The sequence below is a fragment of the Carcharhinus amblyrhynchos genome, chromosome 13, assembly GCF_965287045.1.
Source record: "Carcharhinus amblyrhynchos chromosome 13, sCarAmb.v2.hapA, whole genome shotgun sequence".
Taxonomy (NCBI): domain Eukaryota; kingdom Metazoa; phylum Chordata; class Chondrichthyes; order Carcharhiniformes; family Carcharhinidae; genus Carcharhinus; species Carcharhinus amblyrhynchos.
This window is the reverse complement of record NC_137336.1, coordinates 76,494,072-76,518,095: the sequence shown is the minus strand read 5'-3', so window position 1 is coordinate 76,518,095 and position 24,024 is coordinate 76,494,072. Positions and strand designations below refer to the sequence as shown.

Sequence of the window (24,024 nt, the reverse complement as noted above, 5' to 3'; positions counted from 1 at the left end):
CTCCAGAGCCACAGTGACCTATCTTCTGAAATGGCCTCACAAGCTGCTCAGTTCATGAGCAACCAGGATTGGGTAGCAAATGCTGTCCCTTTCTGAAGCCCACATCCCATGAAGGAATAAAAAAAGAACAAGAGCAGAGCTCTCAGGTGTCCTTGAGCTACACCACTTAAACAAATTTGCTGTTGTTTATCTAATTGATGCTTGTGGGCCTTTCCTGCTGCACCAGGTTCAGACATGGACAAAAGAGCTGAATGCCAGGGGTGAGGTGAGAGTGACTATCCTTGGCATCAAGGCAGCATTTGACTGAGTATGGCATCAAGGAGCCCTAGCAAAACTGGAGGCAAGGGGAATTGGGGAAGACTTTGCACTGGTTGGTGCAAAGAACATAAGAACTAGGAGCAGGAGTACGTCATCTGGCCTCTCGAGCCATGGCTGATCTTTTTTGTGGACTCAGCTCCACTTACCCACCCGCTCACCATAATCCTTAATTCTTTTACTGTTCAAAAATTTATCTATCCTTGCCTTAAAAACATTCAGTGAGGTAGCATCAACTGCTTCACTGGGCAGGGAATTCCACAGATTCACAACCCTTTGTGTGACAAAGTTTCTCCTCAACTCAGTCCTACTTGGCACATAGGACTGCTTTGTGTCATGCTTGGCACAAAGGAAGATTGTTGTGGTGATTGGAGATCCATCATTTCCAGGACATCACTGCAGGAGTTCCTCAGGGTAGTGTCCTAGACCCAACCATCTTCAGCTGCTTCACCAATCACCCTCCTGCCATCAGGTCAGAAGTGGGAATGTTCGCTGATGACTGCATTGTGTTAGAATCATTCACAATTCTTCAGATGCTGAAGCAATCCATGCCCAAATGCAGCAAGACCTGGAAAATATCCAGGCTTCAGCTGACAGGTGGTAAGTAACATTCGCACCACACAGGTGCCAAGCAATGACCATCTCCAACAAGAGAGGATCTAACATTCAGTGGCATTACCATCACTGAATCGTCCATTATTAATATCCTGGGTGGCACCATTGACCAGAAACTGAACTGCACCAGCCATATAATACTGTGGTGACCAGAATAGGTCCAAAGGTAGGAATCGTGTGCTGAGTAACTCACCTCCTGACTCTCCAAAGTCTGTTCATCTTCTACAAGGCACAAGTCAGGAATGTGATGGAATACTCTCCATTTGTCTGGATGAGTGTAGCTCCAACAACACTCAAGAAACTTGATATCATCCAGGACAAGGCAGTCCACTTGATTGCTATCCCTTAAACAAACATTCAATTCCCCCACCACTGATGCTCAGTTGCAGCCGTGCGTACCATCTACAAGTTGCACTGCAGGAACTCATCGAGATTCCTTAGGCAGCACCTTCCAAACCCACAACCACTACTATCTAGAAGGACAAGAGCAGCACATACCTGGGACAACACCACCTGGAGGTTCCCCTCCAAACCACTCACCATCTTCACTTGGAAATATATTGACCATTCCTTTGCTGGGTCAAAATCCTGGATTTCCCTCCCTAACAGCACTGTGGGTGTACCTACACCTCAGGGACTGCAGCGGTTCAAGAAGACAGCTCACCACTACGTTCTCAAGGGCAGCTAGGGATGGGCAATAAATGCTGGCCTAGCCAGCGACGCTCATGTCCCATAAACGAATAAATTAGAAAAAGCCATCCAACCTGTTAAAAATACAAAATTGGCTATAAACTACTTTGAGAAATCCTGAGGTCATTAAAGGACTCTGCAGAGAGGCCAGTGATATGGTTAATATGTGGTATTGGTACGCTGTATGGGACCTGAAAGCTTCCGATATGCAGTGAATCCATGTGTGATATGGAACTTCATACCATTACACTAACAAAAGCCCATTAACCTGAAACATGAACTCTTTTTATCTCACCATAATTGGACCTCCTGAGGGTTTGCAGTCTTTCCCATTACTGTCTTGGTGGTTTTGTGTGGGTTGGAATCAGATGAATGCACATACCTTATGCTGTGATCAGGATGGAATGAAGGCAGATCTTGTATGATTGGATGTTTGTTTAAATTGATAAATCCTGCGTACGTCCCTTGGCTTTGATTTTAATTACTTCATAATGCTGGCATGTGCCTTCAACTGTGGGAGCTAAGTCTGTGATTCCCTCCCGAAACCTCTCCATCTCTCTAGTTTACCTCCTTTAAAACATTCCTCAAATCTGACCTGTAGCCAAGGTTTTGGTCACCAGTTGGAATATCTGGCTCCATGTTAAGTTTTGTTTGATATCTGTTGCAGCAAATGGCAAATTTTGACAGAAATGCGGGTTTGACCTTCCAGCCTAGGAAGTCACTGGGAATGGGTCAGTTTGGTATTTGGGAAGAATGCTTTTTTCCCAACTTTTTTTTCCATAGATTTGGATGTTGAATGAGAAATGGAGATTGAGATAGGTTGATGCAACATGTTGGTGAGCATAATGATAGGAAGATCAAATCCAATCAGGGTCCCCTATCTGCCAACTAAACCTGAGAGAAAATAATATTCTCCTTTCATCATTTTTCACAGCATGCAGCTGGGCTTCAAACACAGTAACTGACACTTTCCATTTGGTTTTGATTTGACTTGTTATTGTCACATGTATTAGCATACAGTGAAAAGTATTGTTTCTTGCGTGCTACACAGACAAAGCATACTGTTCAGAGAGAAGGAAGGGAGAGGGTGCAGAATGTAGTGTTACAGTCGTAGACAGGGTGCAGAGAAAGATCAACTTAATATAAGGTAGATCCATTCAAAAGTCTGATGGCAGCAGGGAAGATACTGTTCTTGACTCAGTTGGTATGTGTTCTCAGATTTTTGTATCTTTTTCCTGATGGAAGAAGGTGGAAGAGAGAATGCCCAGGATGCATGGGGTCCTTGATTATACTGGTTGCTTTGCCAAGGTAGCGGGAAGTGTAGACAGAGTCAGTGGATGGGGGGCTGGTTTGTGCGATGGATTGGGCTACATTCAGAACAACCCTTTGTAGTTTTTTGCAGCCTTGGGCAAAGCAGGAGCCGTACCAGGAGTGATACGACCAGAAAGAATGCTCTTTATGGTGCATCTTTTTATGGTACAACTGTGGGAGTCGTAGCAGACATGAAACTTTCCTTAGCCTCCTGAGAAAGTAGTTGGTGGGCTTTTTTAACTGTAGTGTCGGCATGGGAGGGGGGAGCCAGGACAGGTTGTTGGTGATCTGGACACCTAAAAACTTGAAGCTGTCAACTCTTTTCACTTCATTGATGATGTAGACAGGGGCATGTCCTCCACTTTCTGAAGTCAATGACTATCCCTGGTGTGGGCAGCCCATCAGATTCCTCTCCCAGCAGTCAGTAACAATACAAGCAGACACTCCAATCGGAAAACACAGCCAGCTGACATCCCCAGTCCGTTCATCATTCAACTGCCAGTCTACATTCCATTCACTCTCACGGTGAAAGTGATCTATCCACGTGTAAAACTCCAGTTTTCTGTATGTATGTCCCTCCTCCTAGAAATCAGCCTATTTCTACCTCTCCGATCCTTCAGTCTCTCTCTCTCCCTCTCCGATCCTTCAGTCTCTCTCCCTACCTCTCTGATCCTTCAGCCTATCTCCCTGTACATCTGATCATTGAGTCAGTCTGTCTTTCCCTCAGTCTTTTTTGTCTGTCAGTAAGATGGCTTTTCGGTTTCAACAACCTTGATCGTTCTGCTTTTTGCATGTGCCACACTTTAATCATCTTACCCTGAAGCTAAGTGGGCTTTGGTATGACAAGGTGCTCTTCCTCCATCTGCACTCTTATTATTTCTATCCCTCTCTCCAGAATCTTTTGCTGTGCCTCTCCCTTTATTGCCAATTCTTCTCCTCTCTCTCTCTCTTTTTCCGATCCTTCACTGTGTCTCTTTCTCTCTCTTGCTCTCTCTCTCTGTCTCTCTCTCTCACCACTACTCCCTCCTGCTTTTATCCTGGCAGTATCACTGCTGCCAAAGTCTAAATCTCCTGTGAATATGGAATGCTTCCCCTGATACTATTCACTTCAAGCTCTTCCTGTGCTTGCAACTTCCACATTCTCACCACCATTCAGGTGATGAAGTTTCTCCAGAACCGCCTGTTGGTGATTTTATTTTATGGACCATCTCTGCTTATGCCCTTCCCAACAAGATGAAACATTGTTTCTGTCCTGTCTCTCTCAAAGCCTGTCAGAACTTTAAAGATTTCTATTAGGTGACATCTCAGTCTTTTGTTGTGTCAGTTAAACAGTTTGGGCTTGTACTCGCTGGAGTTTAGAAGGATGAAAGGGGATCTGATCGAGGCATAGAAAATTTTAAAAGGGACTGATAGAGTAAATGTGGGCCAAATGTTTCCTGTTATGACTAATCTTGAACAATAGGTCACAGATATCGTTTGAGAGGCGGTACATTTACAATTGAGGTGAAGAGGAGCTACTTCTTGCAGAGGCTGGTGAATTTGTGGAATTCACGGCCAAATAACGCAGTGGAGTCTGAATTGTTAAATAGTTTTGAGAAAGAGAGAGATATATTTCTAATTTTAAAAATTGGGTGCGGGGATATGGGGAACAGATGGGGAGACCGGGGAGAAATCAGCCATGATCTGGTTGAATGGCAGAGCAAGCTCGATGGGCTGAATTCGCTCACTTCTGCTCCTAATTCCTATATTCCTTGTGTCAATCCTATCCTGGTGTTTATACCATCACATTTCTGGTATCATTTCTGTAAATCCTCTTTACATCCTCTCTTGCACCTTTATATCCATTTTATAACATGTGACCAGATACATTAGGTGATGCATTTTGGGAGGACTAACAAGGCAAGGACAGTGAACAGCAGCACACTAGCAAATATAGAGGACCAGATGGATCTTGGGATGAATGTCTATAGGTTCCTGGAGACAGCAGGACCAGTAGATAAGGGGATTAAGAAAGCACATGGGATTCAGGCTTTTATTAGCAAAGGCATAGGGTATAAGAACAGAGAGGTTATTATGGAGCTATACTAAACCCTGTTAGACCACAGCTAGAGTACTGTGTGCAGTTCTGGTCACCACAGTACAGGAAGATGTGATTGCATTGGAGAGATTACAGAGGAGAATCACCAGGATGCTGCCTGGGATGGAACGTTTCAACTATAAAGAGCGACTGTTTAGACTGGGGTTGTTTTCCTTAACGGCAGTGAAGGCTGAGGAGTGACATGATTGAAGTGTATGAGGGACAAAGATAGCATGGATAGGAAGAAACTTTTCCCCTTAGTAGAGGGATCAACCCACAGAACATGTGGTTCCAGAAGACAGCTCACCACCACCTTTTTAAAAGCAACAAGGAATGGGCAATAAATGCTGGCCAGCCAGTGATGCCCATGTCACATGAATGAATTTAAAAAAAAACCAATGGGCAGAGATTTAAGGTCAGGAGCAGGAGATTTAGAGGGGATTTGAGGAAATACTTATTCACTGAGCGGGTGGTATCTGGAACTCACTGCCTGAAAGGGTGGTAGAGGCCAGAACCCTCGCAACATTTATGAAGTGTTTAGATGAGCACTCAAAACACTCTAGCACACAAGACTATGGAACAAGGATTTGAGTAGATAAGCATTTGATGGCCAGCACAAACATGATGGGCCGAAAGATCTCTTTCTGTGCTGTAAAACTGTGATTCTGAGAACTGCATAGAGTACTCCAAATGTAGTCTCACAAGGGTTTCTGACAGGTTTAACCAAACTACTTTTTAATTCTATCACTCCAGAAATAAAGACTAATACCTAGTTTGCTAACCTGGCCTTGCTAACCTGAGGCACAATATTTACCCTGCGATCCCTTTATCTTCTATCCCACCTGGACGCACCCTGTCCATGTAACAAATGACCTGTCTGCTCTCCCTACTAAAATGTCTGATATCTCCCATTTATCTGTGATTCCAATTATTACCTATTCTGGAAGCTTATGTGGCAGCATCTAAGTTACAGTGATGACTTTGCTTTTCCCTGTGCTACAGAATGAGTTGGACAGGACTCTCAATACATTGGAACGCAACAGCGAAGAGCTGGAGAAGCTGCAGGATGAGATCAATCATCTGAGAGCCTTTCTGGATGAGACAGAAAATGATGAATTTCAGGTTGGTGTCCCACCTGCTCTGAACACTGATGTGTGACTTCTGTCATTGTTCACCGCTTAACCATCTCCTTTCATTCTCCCTGAGCCTCATCAAGAGAATGGTCTTCTCTTGCTCATCTAGGCAGCGAGTGTTGTCAGGCAAAGGGAGTCACTACCTGATCCTGTCACCCATTAGAATAAAAAAAAAGCATCGGCCATTTGGCCCACCTTGCCTGGACTAGCTCTACGAAAGATTTATCCATTTAAACCCATGCCTTGAGACCCCATTTCCCTGCAAATCTTTCCATCTCGGCTATCGAGTTCCCTCTTGACAGTTGAACGCCAAGTGAAATCAAAATTGTAGATTGCTGTGACCTGAGTGAATAGGAGAAAACTTGAGCACCTGGAGGAAACCTACATAGACATGGGAAGAACGTCCAGACTCTGCACAAAGCTGGAAATTGAACCCGGCTCCTTGGCGCTGTGAGCCTTCTGATTCAGAGGCCAGAGGGAGATCCACTGAGCCACAGTCGAGATCCAAGGGCCTTGTGCTCGATTCCTGCTCCTGTTTCTTAACTCCTAATGTTCCTGACATTGAATCAGCTTCCACCATCTTTTTTTTATTCATTCCATCAAAAGCCCTCATGGTTTTGAACACCTCGATTCATTCTCCACTTTAAGGAGAGGAATCCCAGCCTTGCCAGTCTCTCAACATGAACCGAATGCTCTGAAACTGAAACCTTCCTGAAATGTAATCCAAACCAAATCTCAACAGTGGCTCAGTGGATCTCATTCTGGCCCCCAAATCAGAAGGCCCACAGCGCCAGGGACCCGAGTTTGATTCCTAGCTTTGTGCGGAATCTGGACGCACTCCCTGTGTCTGCCTGAGTTTCCTCTGGGTGCTCCAGTTTTCTCCCCCAGTCAGAAAGACGTGCTGATTATGTGCATTGTCCATGCTAAATTCTCCCCGTGTACCCGAACAGGCGCCGGGGTGTGACGACTAGGGGAATTTCACAATAACTTCATTGCAGTGTTAATGTAAGCCTGCTTGTGACACTAATAAATAAACTTTGTTCCACAAGAAGTTAACATTAAAAAAATCAGAGCAGGAGTAGACCATTCAGCCCCTCAAGCTCACTCTGTGGTTCAGTGAGATCATGGTTGATCTGACTGGCCTTAACTCCACTTTCCAGCCTGTCCCCCCAGAACTGTCACCCCTTTGTCAATCAAAATTCTGTCCAACTTGACCATGAACGTATTCAATGATCCAGTCTCCACTGCTCTCGGAGGAAGAGTCCCACCTTCTTCTGAAAGAAGAAATTCTCCTTTCTGAAATGGGAGAACTCTTCTTTTTAAACTGTGGACCCCAGTTGCAGATTCCCTCATGAGTAGAAACACCCTCTCGGCATCTACCCAGCCAAGCCCTCTTAGGATCTTGTATGGTGAGAAAAGGAAAAGGAACAGGCCATTCGGCCTTTCGAGCCTGCACCATTCAACATGATCATGGCTGATTCTCTATTTCACTGCCATGTTCTTGCACTCTCCCCATCCCCCTTGACACATTTATCAGAAATCTCTCTAATTACTTCTTAAATGTGATCAGTGACTTGTCCTCCAGTTTTCTGTGGTTCACCACCCTCTGAGTAAAGAAATTTCTCATCACCTCAGTCCTAAACGGCCTCCCCTATATCTTAAGACTTCTAGACCACCCCCCTCCCCCAAGCCAGAGGAAACATCATCCCTGTGTCCAGTGTCTCCAGCCCTGTCAGAATTTTAAACCTTTCAATGAGATCCCCCCTCATTCTTCTAAATTGGAGTGAATACAAGCCCAGTGGACCCAGTCTCTCCTCATACAATCATCTTGCATTCTCCTCAACTCCAATGGATGTCAACCTAGCCCAATCAAGCTTTTCTCACGAGACAAACGCCTTCATTCCACTCCAGAGATTTGAGCATTCTCGCCCACCTCCCCGCTCCTCGTTTGTGCATTATCAAGGGAGTACTACACTGTCTTTCAGAACAGAGTGCTTCCCAAATTTTTACCACGCGACCCTCTTTTCATACCTCAGACTTTACGTGACTTCAGGGTAAAAACTGGGGAGTGGAGATTGGAGAGTTTTAGAAAATTGTGGAGCGACGGTGGAGAGAGGGTTAAATCTCTGGGTTTGCCCAGAAAAAACGCAAGGTCAACCTTTTAAAACAGTCTGCGGTTGTAGCAGAAATCGGACCTCAGAGAACCGATGATTAAGCCATGCCTGTCAACAAGGCAAAGTGCAACCATTTAAAGAGGCCTTGCAGTTGTCCAGAATCAGTCTGTCGTTGCTGCCTCAGAGCTCACAACCCCAAAATCTCATCCTGCAACCCCTGGGGAGGGGTCACGATCCACAGTTTGGGAACCGCTGTATTAAACCCAAGGCCTGCCAAATGGACATAAAGATCCACAGTTTTGAAAAACATCAGGACGGATATCCCTGGTGTCACAATCAATCTTTATCCTTCATTGATACCACTTTTAAAAAATAATAATTATCTAGCCATTTTGCAGATTTGTTTGTTGAAACTTGTTGTGTGTAAATTGGCTTCCACCTGTCCTCCAACTTTATTAACTGCAGGGCACTTTGTGACGTTCAGAGGCTGTGGAAGACACAGTGTAAAATACAAATCCTTTTGTTTCTGTCACTGAGCCCTTAGACAAGCTGTACTCTCCTCAACACAGGACACTGAGCCCTTTCTCTTGTTTTTCTGCAGAATGTGGATAGTGGGGTTCTGAACCTCCCTGAACTCCCCGAAGCCAGTTTCCAGCAGGCTACCCTTCAGGTTAGTGCCCACAATGTGGGGAAATGAGCCAGCAAAGTGACAGAAACAGGTGCATCCTGCCTCATAGTGAGGTGGAAGCAGTGCTGAAAAATTGAACATGGTATACAGGAAGCTAAGCGAGCATTGGAAGCGGTATAGGAAGAGGCAAAACACTGCAAAGCTGTCAATGGATTAAGTGAATGGGCAACTGGATTTCAATTTCTGGTGACAAGTCACTGACTGTGCCACTCAGATCTGTCCTCCCCAGGGACCTCAGTCAGAGTGAGGAACTCTTCATCACCCCTTCCCCCATGCCTTGGATTGGATTTGACCCCTGATCTCAGAGGGTGACAGGTCGGAGTCTGACCTCCTGTGTTACTGCCCCATTCACAAAACCATGTCTGTATCAGCTGACAAAAAGAGCACTTTGCAGCTGACAATAGCAGAAAAATTTTGTGGTCCACTAAATCCCAGTGAACAACACAAAAAAATGCTGATGCTGCCTTAAAGAATTCAGGTACTCACCATATAGCAGTTTTCAAACACAACACGTGGATTAGAGAGATCCTGTGGTGTCAAATAGTAATTATTAAGCTGCAGGTCAGAAACTACAGGGGTGCTGAGTACTACAAGCACTTAGACAGCAGGGACAGCTGGCCACAAATGATCTTCAGCAGTGGAGCAGAATGCTGTCTCAAGCAGCTCAGTTAGTTAGGCTTTAACAAAGATTCCTGAAATGCAGGGACAGCAGAACAAGCTGGGAGGGTGCTGGGAGAAGGCAATGCTGCTGTACATCATGTGGCCAACATATTCCACTCCCATCCCCTGCTACAGCAGGCTTCTCATAACTAGAAATGTGAAATTATACAATGATGCAGCCATTTGGCCCATTGTATCTGTGTTGGTTCTTTAAAGGAATTTATCCATTTAGCCCCACCACCCTGCTCGAATACAGATGGGAAATATATAGTAAATGGCAGAACCCTTAAGAGTATTGGTAGGCAGAGGGATCTTGGTGTACAGGTACACAGGTCATTGAAAGTGGCAACACAAATGGAGAAGGTAGTCAAGAAGGCACACGGCATGCTTGCCTTCATCGGCTGGCGCACTGAGTTTAAAAATTGGCAAGTCATGTTGCAGCTTTATAAAACCTTAGTTAGGCCTCACTTGGAATATAGTGTTCAATTCTGGCAGCCACCAGAAGGATGTGGAGGTTTTGGAGAGGGTACAGAAAAGATTTACCAGGATGTTGCGTGCTGTGGAGGGCATTAGCTATGAGGAGAGGTTGGAGAACCTTGGTTTGTTCTCACTGGAATGACAGAGGTTGACGGATGACTGATAGAAGTCTACAAGATTATGAGAGGCATGGGCAGAATGGATAGTCAGAAGCTTTTTCCCAGGGTGGAAGAGTCAGTTACTGGGGGGCACAGGTTTAAGGTGCGAGGGGCAAGATCTAAAGGAGATGCACGAGGCAAGTTTTTTGAACAGAAGATGGTGGATGCCTGGAACCAGGAGGTAGTGGAAGCAGAGCCAATAGTGACTTTTAAGGGGCGTCTTGATAAATACATGAATGGAATGAGAATAGAGGGATATGCTCCCTGGAAGGGTAGGGGGTTTTAGTTCAGTCGGGCAGCATGGTCGGTGCAGTCTTGGAGGGCCGAAGGGCCTGTCCCTGTGCTGTAATTTTCTTTGTTCTTTGTTTTTTTTCCCATTGCTCTACACTTTTTTCCCCCCTGTTTGAGAAGTTATCCAGTTCCCCTTTTGCAGGTTGTGGTTGAATGTGCTTTCTCTGCCATTTCAGGCACCATGTTCCAGATCACAAACTCACAGCGTGAAACATCTTTTCCTCTTGTCTCCCCAGGGCTTTGCTTTAAGTAAAACAATCCCAGTTTCTACAGACACAATTATGAGGGACATAGATAGGGTGGATAAGAAGAAACTTTTCCCCTCAGTAGAGAGGTCAATAACCAGGGGGCAGAGATTCATGATAAGAAGCAGGAGATTTAGAGGGAATTAAAGGAAAAGCTTTTTCACCCATTGAGTGGTGGGATTCTGGAACTCACTGCCTGAAAGATGGTGGAGGGAGGAACCCTCACAATATTTAAGAAGCATTTAGATGAGCACTCGAAACGCCCTAGCGCACAAGGCTACGGACCAAGTGCTAGGAAATGGGATTAGGATAAACAGCTTGACGGCCAGTGCAGACAAGATGGGCTGAAGGGCCTCTTTCTCAGCTGTGATTCCGGTTAACTGGAATTATCCCTGGAACAATTTGACCCTTCCCCTTCTGTGCCCTAAAGAGAACAATTCCAGCTTCTCCAGTCACATTGCCCTGATATCACTGAACATGAGTTGGGCAGCGAGAGTCCACTGCCCAGATTGTTCCTGTCCAAATACCCACTATTTTTTCTTATTCATTTAAGGCATGTGGGTGTTGGTGGCTGGGCCAGCATTTATTGCCCATCCCTAACTGCCCCATGAGAAGGTGGTGGTGAGCTGCCTTCTTTGAACCGCTGTAGTTCCTGTGAGGTACACCCACAGTGCTGTTGGAGAGGAAGTTCCAGGATTTTGACCCAGCGACAGCGAAGGAACGGTGAAATATTTCCAAGTCAGGATGGTGAGGGACTTGGAGGGGAACCTCCAGGTGGTGGTGTTCCCAGGTAGCTGCTGCCCTTGTGCTTCTAGATGGTAGCGGTTGTGGGTTTGGAAGGTGCTGCCTAATGAGCCTTGGTGAGTTCCTGCATCTTGTGGATAGTACACACTGCTGCTACTGTGTGTCGGTGGTGGAGGGAGTGAATGTTTAAGATGTCATTTACCAATTCCCCTTTTGAAAATTCTGCTCCCAGGGCAGTGCTTTCTGGATCATAACTCACTGTGTGAAACAGATTTTTCTCATGTCGAACCTGGCTCTTTAAGTAAAACAATCCGCCTTCTCCAGAGTATCCAATGAATTAGAATGACCCATGGAACTATCCTGAACAATCTCTCCTGCAGTGTCTGTGCAGGAATAACTCAGCAGTTGCAATCAGAAAGGCCTACTCCAGCCACAGCATGAGCTCTTTCCTGACTGCATGTCACTGAAGCCAAACACGGCCACCCCTTCCGTGAACCCACCACCCCACACCCCCCCACCCACCACAGCCACTTTTCTAGGCAGCTCTCCTTACCCCACACATCACTCATTCTGATACGCAAGGGCAGCATCTTTACCACAGCGCTGTGGGAGAAAGCAGGATAGCTGGCACTGAGAGAGAGAGAGCAGGATAGCTTGTACTGAGAGAGAGAGAGAGTGAGCAGGATAGCTTGCACTGAGAGAGAGAGAGAGAGAGCAGGATAGCTTGTATTGAGAGAGAGAGAGAGAGCAGGATAGCTTGTACTGAGAGAGAGAGAGAGAGCAGGATAGCTTGCACTGAGAGAGAGAGCAGGATAGCTTGTACTAAGAGAGAGAGAGAGCAGGATAGCTTGTACTGAGAGAGAGAGAGAGAGCAGGATAGCTTGTACTGAGAGAGAGAGAGCAGGATAGCTTGTACTGAGAGAGAGAGAGCAGGATAGCTTGTATTGAGAGAGAGAGAGCGAGCAGGATAGCTTGTATTGAGAGAGAGAGCAGGATAGTTTGTACTGAGAGAGAGAGAGCGAGCAGGATAGCTTGCACTGAGAGAGAGAGAAGCAAGATAGCTTGTACTGAGAGAGAGCAAGATAGCTTGTACTGAGAGAGAGCAGGATAGCTTGTACTGAGAGAGAGAGAGAGAGAGAGAGAGCAGGATAGCTTGCACTGAGAGAGCAGGATAGCTTGCACTGAGAGAGAGCGCGAGCAGGATAGCTTGCACAGAGAGAGAGAGAGAGCAGGATAGCTTGTACTGAGAGAGAGAGAGAGAGAGAGCGAGCAGGATAGCTTGCACTGAGAGAGAGAGAGAGCAGGATAGCTTGCACGGAGAGAGAGAGAGAGCAGGATAGCTTGTACTGAGAGAGAGCAGGATAGCTTGTACTGAGAGAGAGCAGGATAGCTTGTACTGAGAGAGAGCAGGATAGCTTGTACTGAGAGAGAGCAGGATAGCTTGTACTGAGAGAGAGCAGGATAGCTTGTACTGAGAGAGAGCAGGATAGCTTGTACTGAGAGAGAGCAGGATAGCTTGCACTGAGAGAGAGAGAGAGAGCAGGATAGCTTGTACTGAGAGAGAGAGAGAGAGCAGGATAGCTTGCACTGAGAGAGAGAGCAGGATAGCTTGCACAGAGAGAGAGAGCAGGATAGCTTGCACAGAGAGAGAGAGCAGGATAGCTTGCACAGAGAGAGAGAGAGCAGGATAGCTTGCACAGAGAGAGAGAGAGCAGGATAGCTTGCACAGAGAGAGGGAGAGCAGGATAGCTTGCACAGAGAGAGAGAGCAGGATAGCTTGCACAGAGAGAGAGAGCAGGATAGCTTGCACAGAGAGAGAGAGAGCAGGATAGCTTGCACAGAGAGAGAGAGCAGGATAGCTTGCACAGAGAGAGAGAGCAGGATAGCTTGCACAGAGAGAGAGAGCAGGATAGCTTGCACAGAGAGAGAGAGCAGGATAGCTTGCACAGAGAGAGAGAGCAGGATAGCTTGCACAGAGAGAGAGAGCAGGATAGCTTGCACAGAGAGAGAGAGCAGGATAGCTTGCACAGAGAGAGAGAGCAGGATAGCTTGCACAGAGAGAGAGAGCAGGATAGCTTGCACAGAGAGAGAGAGCAGGATAGCTTGCACAGAGAGAGAGAGCAGGATAGCTTGCACAGAGAGAGAGAGCAGGATAGCTTGCACAGAGAGAGAGAGCAGGATAGCTTGCACAGAGAGAGAGAGCAGGATAGCTTGCACAGAGAGAGAGAGCAGGATAGCTTGCACAGAGAGAGAGAGCAGGATAGCTTGCACAGAGAGAGAGAGCAGGATAGCTTGCACAGAGAGAGAGAGCAGGATAGCTTGCACAGAGAGAGAGAGCAGGATAGCTTGCACAGAGAGAGAGAGCAGGATAGCTTGCACAGAGAGAGAGAGCAGGATAGCTTGCACAGAGAGAGAGAGCAGGATAGCTTGCACAGAGAGAGAGAGCAGGATAGCTTGCACAGAGAGAGAGAGCAGGATAGCTTGCACAGAGAGAGAGAGCAGGATAGCTTGCACAGAGAGAGAGAGCAGGATAGCTTGCACAGAGAGAGAGCAGGATAGCTTGCACAGAGAGAGAGAGCAGGATAGCTTGCACAGAGAGAGAGAGCAGGATAGCTTGCACAGAGAGAGAGAGCAGGATAGCTTGCACAGAGAGAGAGAGCAGGATAGCTTGCACTGAGAGTGAGAGAGAGAGACCAGGATAGCTTGCACTGAGAGAGAGAGCAGGATAGCTTGTTCTGAGAGAGAGAGAGAGAGAGAGCAGGATAGCTTGCCCTGAGAGAGAGAGAGAGAGCAGGATAGCTTGCCCTGAGAGAGAGAGAGAGCAGGATAGCTTCCCCTGAGAGAGAGAGAGCAGGATAGCTTGCACTGAGAGAGAGAGCAGGATAGCTTGCACTGAGAGAGAGCGCGAGCAGGATAGCTTGCACTGAGAGAGAGAGCAGGATAGCTTGCACTGAGAGAGAGAGAGAGCAGGATAGCTTGCACTGAGAGAGAGAGAGAGAGCAGGATAGCTTGCACTGAGAGAGAGAGCAGGATAGCTTGCACTGAGAGAGAGAGCAGGATAGCTTGCACTGAGAGAGACAGCAGGATAGCTTGCACAGAGAGAGAGAGAGAGCAGGATAGCTTGCACTGAGAGAGAGAGCAGGATAGCTTGCACTGAGAGAGAGCGCAAGCAGGATAGCTTCCACTGAGAGAGAGCAGGATAACTTGCACTGAGAGAGAGAGAGAGCGCGAGCAGGATAGCTTGTACTGAGAGAGAGAGCAGGATAGCTTGTATTGAGAGAGAGAGACAGCAGGATAGCTTGTACTGAGAGAGAGAGAGAGCAGGATAGCTTTCACAGAGAGTGAGAGCAGGATAGCTTGCACTGAGAGAGAGAGCAGGATAGCTTGCCCTGAGAGAGAGAGAGAGCAGGATAGCTTGCCCTGAGAGAGAGAGAGAGCAGGATAGCTTGCCCTGAGAGAGAGAGAGAGAGAGCAGGATAGCTTGCCCTGAGAGAGAGAGAGACTGGGTAGCTTGCCCTGAGAGAGAGAGAGAGAGCAGGATAGCTTGCCCTGAGAGAGAGAGAGAGAGAGAGCAGGATAGCTTCCCCTGAGAGAGAGAGAGCAGGATAGCTTGCACTGAGAGAGAGAGAGCAGGATAGCTTGTACTGAGAGAGAGCAAGAGCAGGATAGCTTGTACTGAGAGAGAGAGCAGGATAGCTTGCACTGAGAGAGAGCGCGAGCAGGATAGCTTGCACTGAGAGAGAGAGCAGGATAGCTTGCACTGAGAGAGAGAGAGAGCAGGATAGCTTGCACTGAGAGAGAGAGAGAGAGAGCAGGATAGCTTGCACTGAGAGAGAGAGCAGGATAGCTTGCACTGAGAGAGAGAGCAGGATAGCTTGCACTGAGAGAGAGAGCAGGATAGCTTGCACTGAGAGAGAGAGCAGGATAGCTTGCACTGAGAGAGAGAGCAGGATAGCTTGCACTGAGAGAGAGAGCAGGATAGCTTGCACTGAGAGAGAGAGCAGGATAGCTTGCACTGAGAGAGAGAGCAGGATAGCTTGCACTGAGAGAGAGAGCAGGATAGCTTGCACTGAGAGAGAGAGCAGGATAGCTTGCACTGAGAGAGAGAGCAGGATAGCTTGCACTGAGAGAGAGAGCAGGATAGCTTGCACTGAGAGAGAGAGCAGGATAGCTTGCACTGAGAGAGAGAGCAGGATAGCTTGCACTGAGAGAGAGAGCAGGATAGCTTGCACTGAGAGAGAGAGCAGGATAGCTTGCACTGAGAGAGAGAGCAGGATAGCTTGCCCTGAGAGAGAGAGAGAGCAGGATAGCTTGCCCTGAGAGAGAGAGAGACTGGGTAGCTTGCCCTGAGAGAGAGAGAGAGAGCAGGATAGCTTGCCCTGAGAGAGAGAGCGAGCAGGATAGCTTCCCCTGAGAGAGAGAGAGCAGGATAGCTTGCACTGAGAGAGAGAGAGCAGGATAGCTTGTACTGAGAGAGAGCAAGAGCAGGATAGCTTGTACTGAGAGAGAGAGCAGGATAGCTTGCACTGAGAGAGAGCTCGAGCAGGATAGCTTGCACTGAGAGAGAGAGAGCAGGATAGCTTGCACTGAGAGAGAGAGAGAGCAGGATAGCTTGCACTGAGAGAGAGAGAGAGCAGGATAGCTTGCACTGAGAGAGAGAGAGAGAGCAGGATAACTTGCACTGAGAGAGAGAGCAGGATAGCTTGCACTGAGAGAGAGAGCAGGATAGCTTGCACTGAGAGAGACAGCAGGATAGCTTGCACTGAGAGAGAGAGCAGGATAGCTTGCACTGAGAGAGAGAGAGAGCAGGATAGCTTGCACTGAGAGAGAGAGCAGGATAGCTTGCACTGAGAGAGAGCGCAAGCAGGATAGCTTGTACTGAGAGAGAGAGAGAGCAGGATAGCTTGCACTGAGAGAGAGAGAGAGCAGGATAGCTTGCACTGAGAGAGAGAGAGCAGGATAGCTTGCACTGAGAGAGAGAGAGAGCAGGATAGCTTGCACTGAGAGAGAGAGAGCAGGATAGCTTGTACTGAGAGAGAGAGCAGGATAGCTTGTACTGAGAGAGAGAGCAGGATAGCTTGTACTGAGAGAGAAAGCAGGATAGCTTGCACTGAGAGAGAGAGAGAGCAGGATAACTTGCACTGAGAGAGAGAGAGCAGGATAGCTTGCAGTGAGAGCGCGAGCAGGATAGCTTGCACTGAGAGAGAGAGCAGGATAGCTTGCACTGAGAGAGAGAGCAGGATAGCTTGCACTGAGAGAGAGAGCAGGATAGCTTGCACTGAGAGAGAGAGCAGGATAACTTGCACTGAGAGAGAAAGCAGGATAGCTTGCACAGAGAGAGAGAGCAGGATAGCTTGTATTGAGAGAGAGAGACAGCAGGATAGCTTGTACTGAGAGAGAGAGAGAGCAGGATAGCTTTCACAGAGAGTGAGAGCAGGATAGCTTGCACTGACAGAGAGAGCAGGATAGCTTGCCCTGAGAGAGAGAGAGAGCAGGATAGCTTGCCCTGAGAGAGAGAGAGAGCAGGATAGCTTGCCCTGAGAGAGAGTGAGAGCAGGATAGCTTGCCCTGAGAGAGAGAGAGACTGGGTAGCTTGCCCTGAGAGAGAGAGAGAGAGCAGGATAGCTTGCCCTGAGAGAGAGAGCGAGCAGGATAGCTTCCCCTGAGAGAGAGAGAGCAGGATAGCTTGCACTGAGAGAGAGAGAGCAGGATAGCTTGTACTGAGAGAGAGCAAGAGCAGGATAGCTTGTACTGAGAGAGAGAGCAGGATAGCTTGCACTGAGAGAGAGCTCGAGCAGGATAGCTTGCACTGAGAGAGAGAGCAGGATAGCTTGCACTGAGAGAGAGAGAGCAGGATAGCTTGCACTGAGAGAGAGAGAGAGCAGGATAGCTTGCACTGAGAGAGAGAGAGAGAGAGCAGGATAACTTGCACTGAGAGAGAGAGCAGGATAGCTTGCACTGAGAGAGAGAGCAGGATAGCTTGCACTGAGAGAGACAGCAGGATAGCTTGCACTGAGAGAGAGAGCAGGATAGCTTGCACTGAGAGAGAGAGAGAGCAGGATAGCTTGCACTGAGAGAGAGAGCAGGATAGCTTGCACTGAGAGAGAGCGCAAGCAGGATAGCTTGTACTGAGAGAGAGAGAGAGCAGGATAGCTTGCACTGAGAGAGAGAGAGAGCAGGATAGCTTGCACTGAGAGAGAGAGAGCAGGATAGCTTGCACTGAGAGAGAGAGAGAGCAGGATAGCTTGCACTGAGAGAGAGAGAGCAGGATAGCTTGTACTGAGAGAGAGAGCAGGATAGCTTGTACTGAGAGAGAGAGCAGGATAGCTTGTACTGAGAGAGAGAGCAGGATAGCTTGCACTGAGAGAGAGAGAGAGCAGGATAACTTGCACTGAGAGAGAGAGAGCAGGATAGCTTGCAGTGAGAGCGCGAGCAGGGTAGCTTGCACTGAGAGAGAGAGCAGGATAGCTTGCACTGAGAGAGAGAGCAGGATAGCTTGCACTGAGAGAGAGAGCAGGATAGCTTGCACTGAGAGAGAGAGCAGGATAACTTGCACTGAGAGAGAAAGCAGGATAGCTTGCACAGAGAGAGAGAGCAGGATAGCTTGCACAGAGAGAGAGAGCAGGATAGCTTGCACAGAGAGAGAGAGCAGGATAGCTTGCACTGAGAGAGAGAGCAGGATAGCTTGCACTGAGAGAGAGAGCAGGATAGCTTGCACTGAGAGAGCAGGATAGCTTGCGCTGAGTGAGAGAGCAGGATAGCTTGCGCTGAGAGAGAGAGCAGGATAGCTTGCACTGAGAGAGAGAGAGCAGGATAGTTTGCACTGAGAGAGAGAGAAAGCAGGATAGCTTGCATTGAGAGAGAGAGAGCAGGATAGCTTGCACTGAGAGAGAGAGAGCAGGATAACTTGCACTGAGAGAGAGAGCAGGATAGCTTGTATTGAGAGAGAGAGACAGCAGGATAGCTTGTACTGAGAGAGAGAGAGAGAGCAGGATAGCTTGCACTGAGAGAGAGAGCGAGCAGGATAGCTTGCACTGAGAGAGAGTGCGCGCAGGATAGCTTGCACTGAGAGAGAGAGAGAGAGCAGGATAGCTTGCACTGAGAGAGAGCGTGCAGGATAGCTTGTACTGAGAGGGAGAGAGAGAGAGCAGGATAGCTTTCACTGAGAGGGAGAGAGAGAGCAGGATAGCTTTGACAGAGAGAGAGAGACAGCAGGATAGCTTGCACTGAGAGAGAGACAGCAGGATAGCTTGCACTGAGAGAGAGAGCAGGATAGCTTGCACTGAGAGAGAGAGAGCTGGATAGCTTGCACTGAGAGAGAGAGAGAGCAGGATAGCTTGCACTGAGAGAGAGAGAGCAGGATAGCTTGTACTGAGAGAGAGCAAGAGCAGGATAGCTTGTAGTGAGAGAGAGAGCAGGATAGCTTGCACTGAGAGAGAGCGCGAGCAGGATAGCTTGCACTGAGAGAGAGAGCAGGATAGCTTGCACTGAGAGAGAGAGAGAGCAGGATAGCTTGCACTGAGAGAGAGAGAGAGAGAGCAGGATAGCTTGCACTGAGAGAGAGAGCAGGATAGCTTGCACTGAGAGAGAGAGCAGGATAGCTTGCACTGAGAGAGAGAGCAGGATAGCTTGCACTGAGAGAGAGAGCAGGATAGCTTGCACTGAGAGAGAGAGCAGGATAGCTTGCACTGAGAGAGAGAGCAGGATAGCTTGCACTGAGAGAGAGAGCAGGATAGCTTGCACTGAGAGAGAGAGCAGGATAGCTTGCACTGAGAGAGAGAGCAGGATAGCTTGCACTGAGAGAGAGAGCAGGATAGCTTGCACTGAGAGAGAGAGCAGGATAGCTTGCACTGAGAGAGAGAGCAGGATAGCTTGCACTGAGAGAGAGAGCGCAAGCAGGATAGCTTCCACTGAGAGAGAGCAGGATAACTTGCACTGAGAGAGAGAGAGAGCGCGAGCAGGATAGCTTGTACTGAGAGAGAGAGCAGGATAGCTTGTATTGAGAGAGAGAGACAGCAGGATAGCTTGTACTGAGAGAGAGAGAGAGCAGGATAGCTTTCACAGAGAGTGAGAGCAGGATAGCTTGCACTGAGAGAGAGAGCAGGATAGCTTGCCCTGAGAGAGAGAGAGAGCAGGATAGCTTGCCCTGAGAGAGAGAGAGAGCAGGATAGCTTGCCCTGAGAGAGAGAGAGAGCAGGATAGCTTGCCCTGAGAGAGAGAGAGAGCAGGATAGCTTGCCCTGAGAGAGAGAGAGACTGGGTAGCTTGCCCTGAGAGAGAGAGAGAGAGCAGGATAGCTTGCCCTGAGAGAGAGAGCGAGCAGGATAGCTTCCCCTGAGAGAGAGAGAGCAGGATAGCTTGCACTGAGAGAGAGAGAGCAGGATAGCTTGTACTGAGAGAGAGCAAGAGCAGGATAGCTTGTACTGAGAGAGAGAGCAGGATAGCTTGCACTGAGAGAGAGCTCGAGCAGGATAGCTTGCACTGAGAGAGAGAGCAGGATAGCTTGCACTGAGAGAGAGAGAGAGCAGGATAGCTTGCACTGAGAGAGAGAGAGAGCAGGATAGCTTGCACTGAGAGAGAGAGAGAGAGCAGGATAACTTGCACTGAGAGAGAGAGCAGGATAGCTTGCATTGAGAGAGAGAGCAGGATAGCTTGCACTGAGAGAGACAGCAGGATAGCTTGCACTGAGAGAGAGAGCAGGATAGCTTGCACTGAGAGAGAGAGAGAGCAGGATAGCTTGCACTGAGAGAGAGAGCAGGATAGCTTGCACTGAGAGAGAGAGAGAGAGCAGGATAACTTGCACTGAGAGAGAGAGCAGGATAGCTTGCATTGAGAGAGAGAGCAGGATAGCTTGCACTGAGAGAGACAGCAGGATAGCTTGCACTGAGAGAGAGAGCAGGATAGCTTGCACTGAGAGAGAGAGAGAGCAGGATAGCTTGCACTGAGAGAGAGAGCAGGATAGCTTGCACTGAGAGAGAGCGCAAGCAGGATAGCTTGTACTGAGAGAGAGAGAGAGCAGGATAGCTTGCACTGAGAGAGAGAGAGAGCAGGATAGCTTGCACTGAGAGAGAGAGAGCAGGATAGCTTGCACAGAGAGAGAGAGAGCAGGATAGCTTGCACTGAGAGAGAGAGAGCAGGATAGCTTGTACTGAGAGAGAGAGCAGGATAGCTTGTACTGAGAGAGAGAGCAGGATAGCTTGTACTGAGAGAGAGAGCAGGATAGCTTGCACTGAGAGAGAGAGAGAGCAGGATAACTTGCACTGAGAGAGAGAGAGCAGGATAGCTTGCAGTGAGAGCGCGAGCAGGATAGCTTGCACTGAGAGAGAGAGCAGGATAGCTTGCACTGAGAGAGAGAGCAGGATAGCTTGCACTGAGAGAGAGAGCAGGATAGCTTGCACTGAGAGAGAGAGCAGGATAACTTGCACTGAGAGAGAAAGCAGGATAGCTTGCACAGAGAGAGAGAGCAGGATAGCTTGCACAGAGAGAGAGAGCAGGATAGCTTGCACAGAGAGAGAGAGCAGGATAGCTTGCACAGAGAGAGAGAGCAGGATAGCTTGCACTGAGAGAGAGAGCAGGATAGCTTGCACTGAGAGAGCAGGATAGCTTGCGCTGAGTGAGAGAGCAGGATAGCTTGCGCTGAGAGAGAGAGCAGGATAGCTTGCGCTGAGAGAGAGAGCAGGATAGCTTGCACTGAGAGAGAGAGAGCAGGATAGTTTGCACTGAGAGAGAGAGAAAGCAGGATAGCTTGCACTGAGAGAGAGAGAGCAGGATAGCTTGCACTGAGAGAGAGAGAGCAGGATAACTTGCACTGAGAGAGAGAGCAGGATAGCTTGTATTGAGAGAGAGAGACAGCAGGATAGCTTGTACTGAGAGAGAGAGAGAGAGCAGGATAGCTTGCACTGAGAGAGAGAGCGAGCAGGATAGCTTGCACTGAGAGAGAGTGCGCGCAGGATAGCTTGCACTGAGAGAGAGAGAGAGAGCAGGATAGCTTGCACTGAGAGAGAGCGTGCAGGATAGCTTGTACTGAGAGGGAGAGAGAGAGAGCAGGATAGCTTTCACTGAGAGGGAGAGAGAGAGCAGGATAGCTTTGACAGAGAGAGAGAGAGAGAGAGAGAGCAGGATAGCTTTCACAGAGAGAGAGAGACAGCAGGATAGCTTGCACTGAGAGAGAGACAGCAGGATAGCTTGCACTGAGAGAGAGAGCAGGATAGCTTGCACTGAGAGAGAGAGAGCTGGATAGCTTGCACTGAGAGAGAGAGAGAGCAGGATAGCTTGCACTGAGAGAGAGAGAGCGAGCAGGATATCTTGCACTGAGAGAGTGCGCGCGCAGGATAGCTTGCACTGAGAGAGAGAGAGCAGGATAGCTTGCACTGAGAGAGAGTGCACGCAGGATAGCTTGCACTGAGAGGGAGAGAGAGAGAGCAGGATAGCTTGCACTGAGAGGGAGAGAGAGAGAGCAGGATAGCTTGTACTGAGAGAGAGAGAGCAGGATAGCTTGCACTGAGAGAGAGAGGGAGCAGGATAGCTTGCACTGAGAGCGAGAGCAGGATAGCTTGCACTGAGAGAGAGCAAGAGCAGGATAGCTTGCACTGAGAGAGAGAGAGCTGGATAGCTTGCACTGAGAGAGAGAGAGCTGGATAGCTTGCACTGAGAGAGAGAGAGCAGGATAGCTTGCACTGAGAGAGAGAGGGAGCAGGATAGCTTGCACTGAGAGAGAGAGCAGGATAGCTTGCACTGAGAGAGAGAGGGAGTAGGATAGCTTGCACTGAGAGAGAGCAGGATAGCTTGCACTGAGAGAGCAGGATAGCTTGCACTGAGAGAGAGAGAGAGCAGGATAGCTTGCACTGAGAGAGAGAGAGCAGGATAGCTTGCACTGAGAGAGAGAGAGCAGGATAGCTTGCACTGAGAGAGAGAGAGCAGGATAGCTTGCACTGAGAGAGAGAGAGAGCAGGATAGCTTGCACTGAGAGAGAGAGAGCAGGATAGCTTGCACTGAGAGAGAGAGAGAGCAGGATAGCTTGCACTGAGAGAGAGAGAGCAGGATAGCTTGCACTGAGAGAGAGAGCAGGATAGCTTGCACTGAGAGAGAGAGAGAGCAGGATAGCTTGCACTGAGAGAGAGAGAGCAGGATAGCTTGCACTGAGAGAGAGAGAGAGAGAGCAGGATAGCTTGCACTGAGAGAGAGAGAGAGCAGGATAGCTTGCACTGAGAGAGAGAGAGAGAGCAGGATAGCTTGCACTGAGAGAGAGAGAGAGCAGGATAGCTTGCACTGAGAGAGAGAGAGAGAGAGAGAGCTGGATAGCTTGCACTGAGAGAGAGCAGGATAGCTTGCACAGAGAGAGTGAGCAGGTTAGCTTGTATTGATCCACTCCTGTGACCACCTGTCTGTTGTGTCTCCCAGGAGAAGCTGATGGGCATTGGAAATCGTGATGCCATCCTTCAGGACCTTCAAACTATTCAACGTTCCCCTGCCTTGCAAAACCTGTTGATCTTCCTCGAACGTGCCCACACAGAAGCTGATGGTGTCTCTCCTCTTGGCCATGGAAATTAACTTGCTGTTCAATTTATGTTGTGTTCTCTACAGTTAACGATTCCTTGCATTGGTGTTATACATATCCAGAAGCAGATTTATAATAAACTGTTAGTTTTAACTGCGTGCTGACCCTGTGTATTTTTCACCTCTGTGTTGGGGAACGGGTGACTCCGCAACCAAGCAGGCATCGGTTGCTATGTTCAGGTTTATTCTGAAGTCGACAGGAATGTCTTATTAGGTGACAGACTTGCCCCCTTTTATGATAAATATTACCCCTCACATCTCAATCAGACTCCTCACACACTCCACACATTTAACCAGTACTGATTTGCATTTATATAGTGCCTTTTACACACGTTCCAACATACCACTATTCAGGAATGCCTTTAGGAGTGAGTGAGAAATTGAAGAGTTTAGGGAGGGAATCCCAGAGCAGAGGGGCCCAGGCAGCTAAAGGAACAACTGCCAATGGAGGGCCATAGAAACTGGGAAGGTACAACCTTCCAGAATTAGAAAAGAGCGGAGATTTCAGAACACATTATGGGGACTGGAGGAGATTACAGAGATAGGGAGGGTTGTAGGGGCTGGAGCAGGTTACAGAGATAGGGAGGGTTGTCGGGGCTGGAGGAGGTTACAGAGATAGGGAGGGATATAGGGGCTGGAGGAGGTTACAGAGATAGGGATATAGGGGCTGGAGCAGGTTACAGAGATATGGATGAAGGGCTGGAGAAGGTTACAGAGATAGGGAGGGGTATAGAGGCTGGAGGAGGTTACAGAGATAAGGAAGGGTTGTAGGAGCTGGAAGAGGTTACAGAGATCGGGAGGGTTGTAGGGGCTGAAAGAGGTTACAGAGATAAGGAGACTGGTAGGGGTTGGAGGTTATGGAGATAGGAAAGGTTGTTGGGGCTGGATGAGATAACAGATAAGATTGTAGGTTTGGAGGTGGTTACAGTGATAGGGAGGGTTAGAGGAGGT

General features: G+C 48.3%; 1 protein-coding gene across 1 annotated transcript in view; it reads left to right on the top strand.

Annotated features, from left to right (window-relative positions):
- cenpq (centromere protein Q) overlaps positions 1 to 23,167 on the top strand; it is a 67,392-nt gene extending 44,225 nt beyond the window's left edge. The window contains exons 7-9 of the mRNA XM_080201853.1: positions 6,011 to 6,130; positions 8,857 to 8,925; positions 22,918 to 23,167. Of these exons, the coding sequence (XP_080057979.1) occupies positions 6,011 to 6,130; positions 8,857 to 8,925; positions 22,918 to 23,067 (339 nt within the window). The 3' untranslated portion in view covers positions 23,068 to 23,167. The remainder of the gene's footprint in view (positions 1 to 6,010; positions 6,131 to 8,856; positions 8,926 to 22,917) is intronic.
- Positions 23,168 to 24,024: the final 857 nt, after the last annotated feature.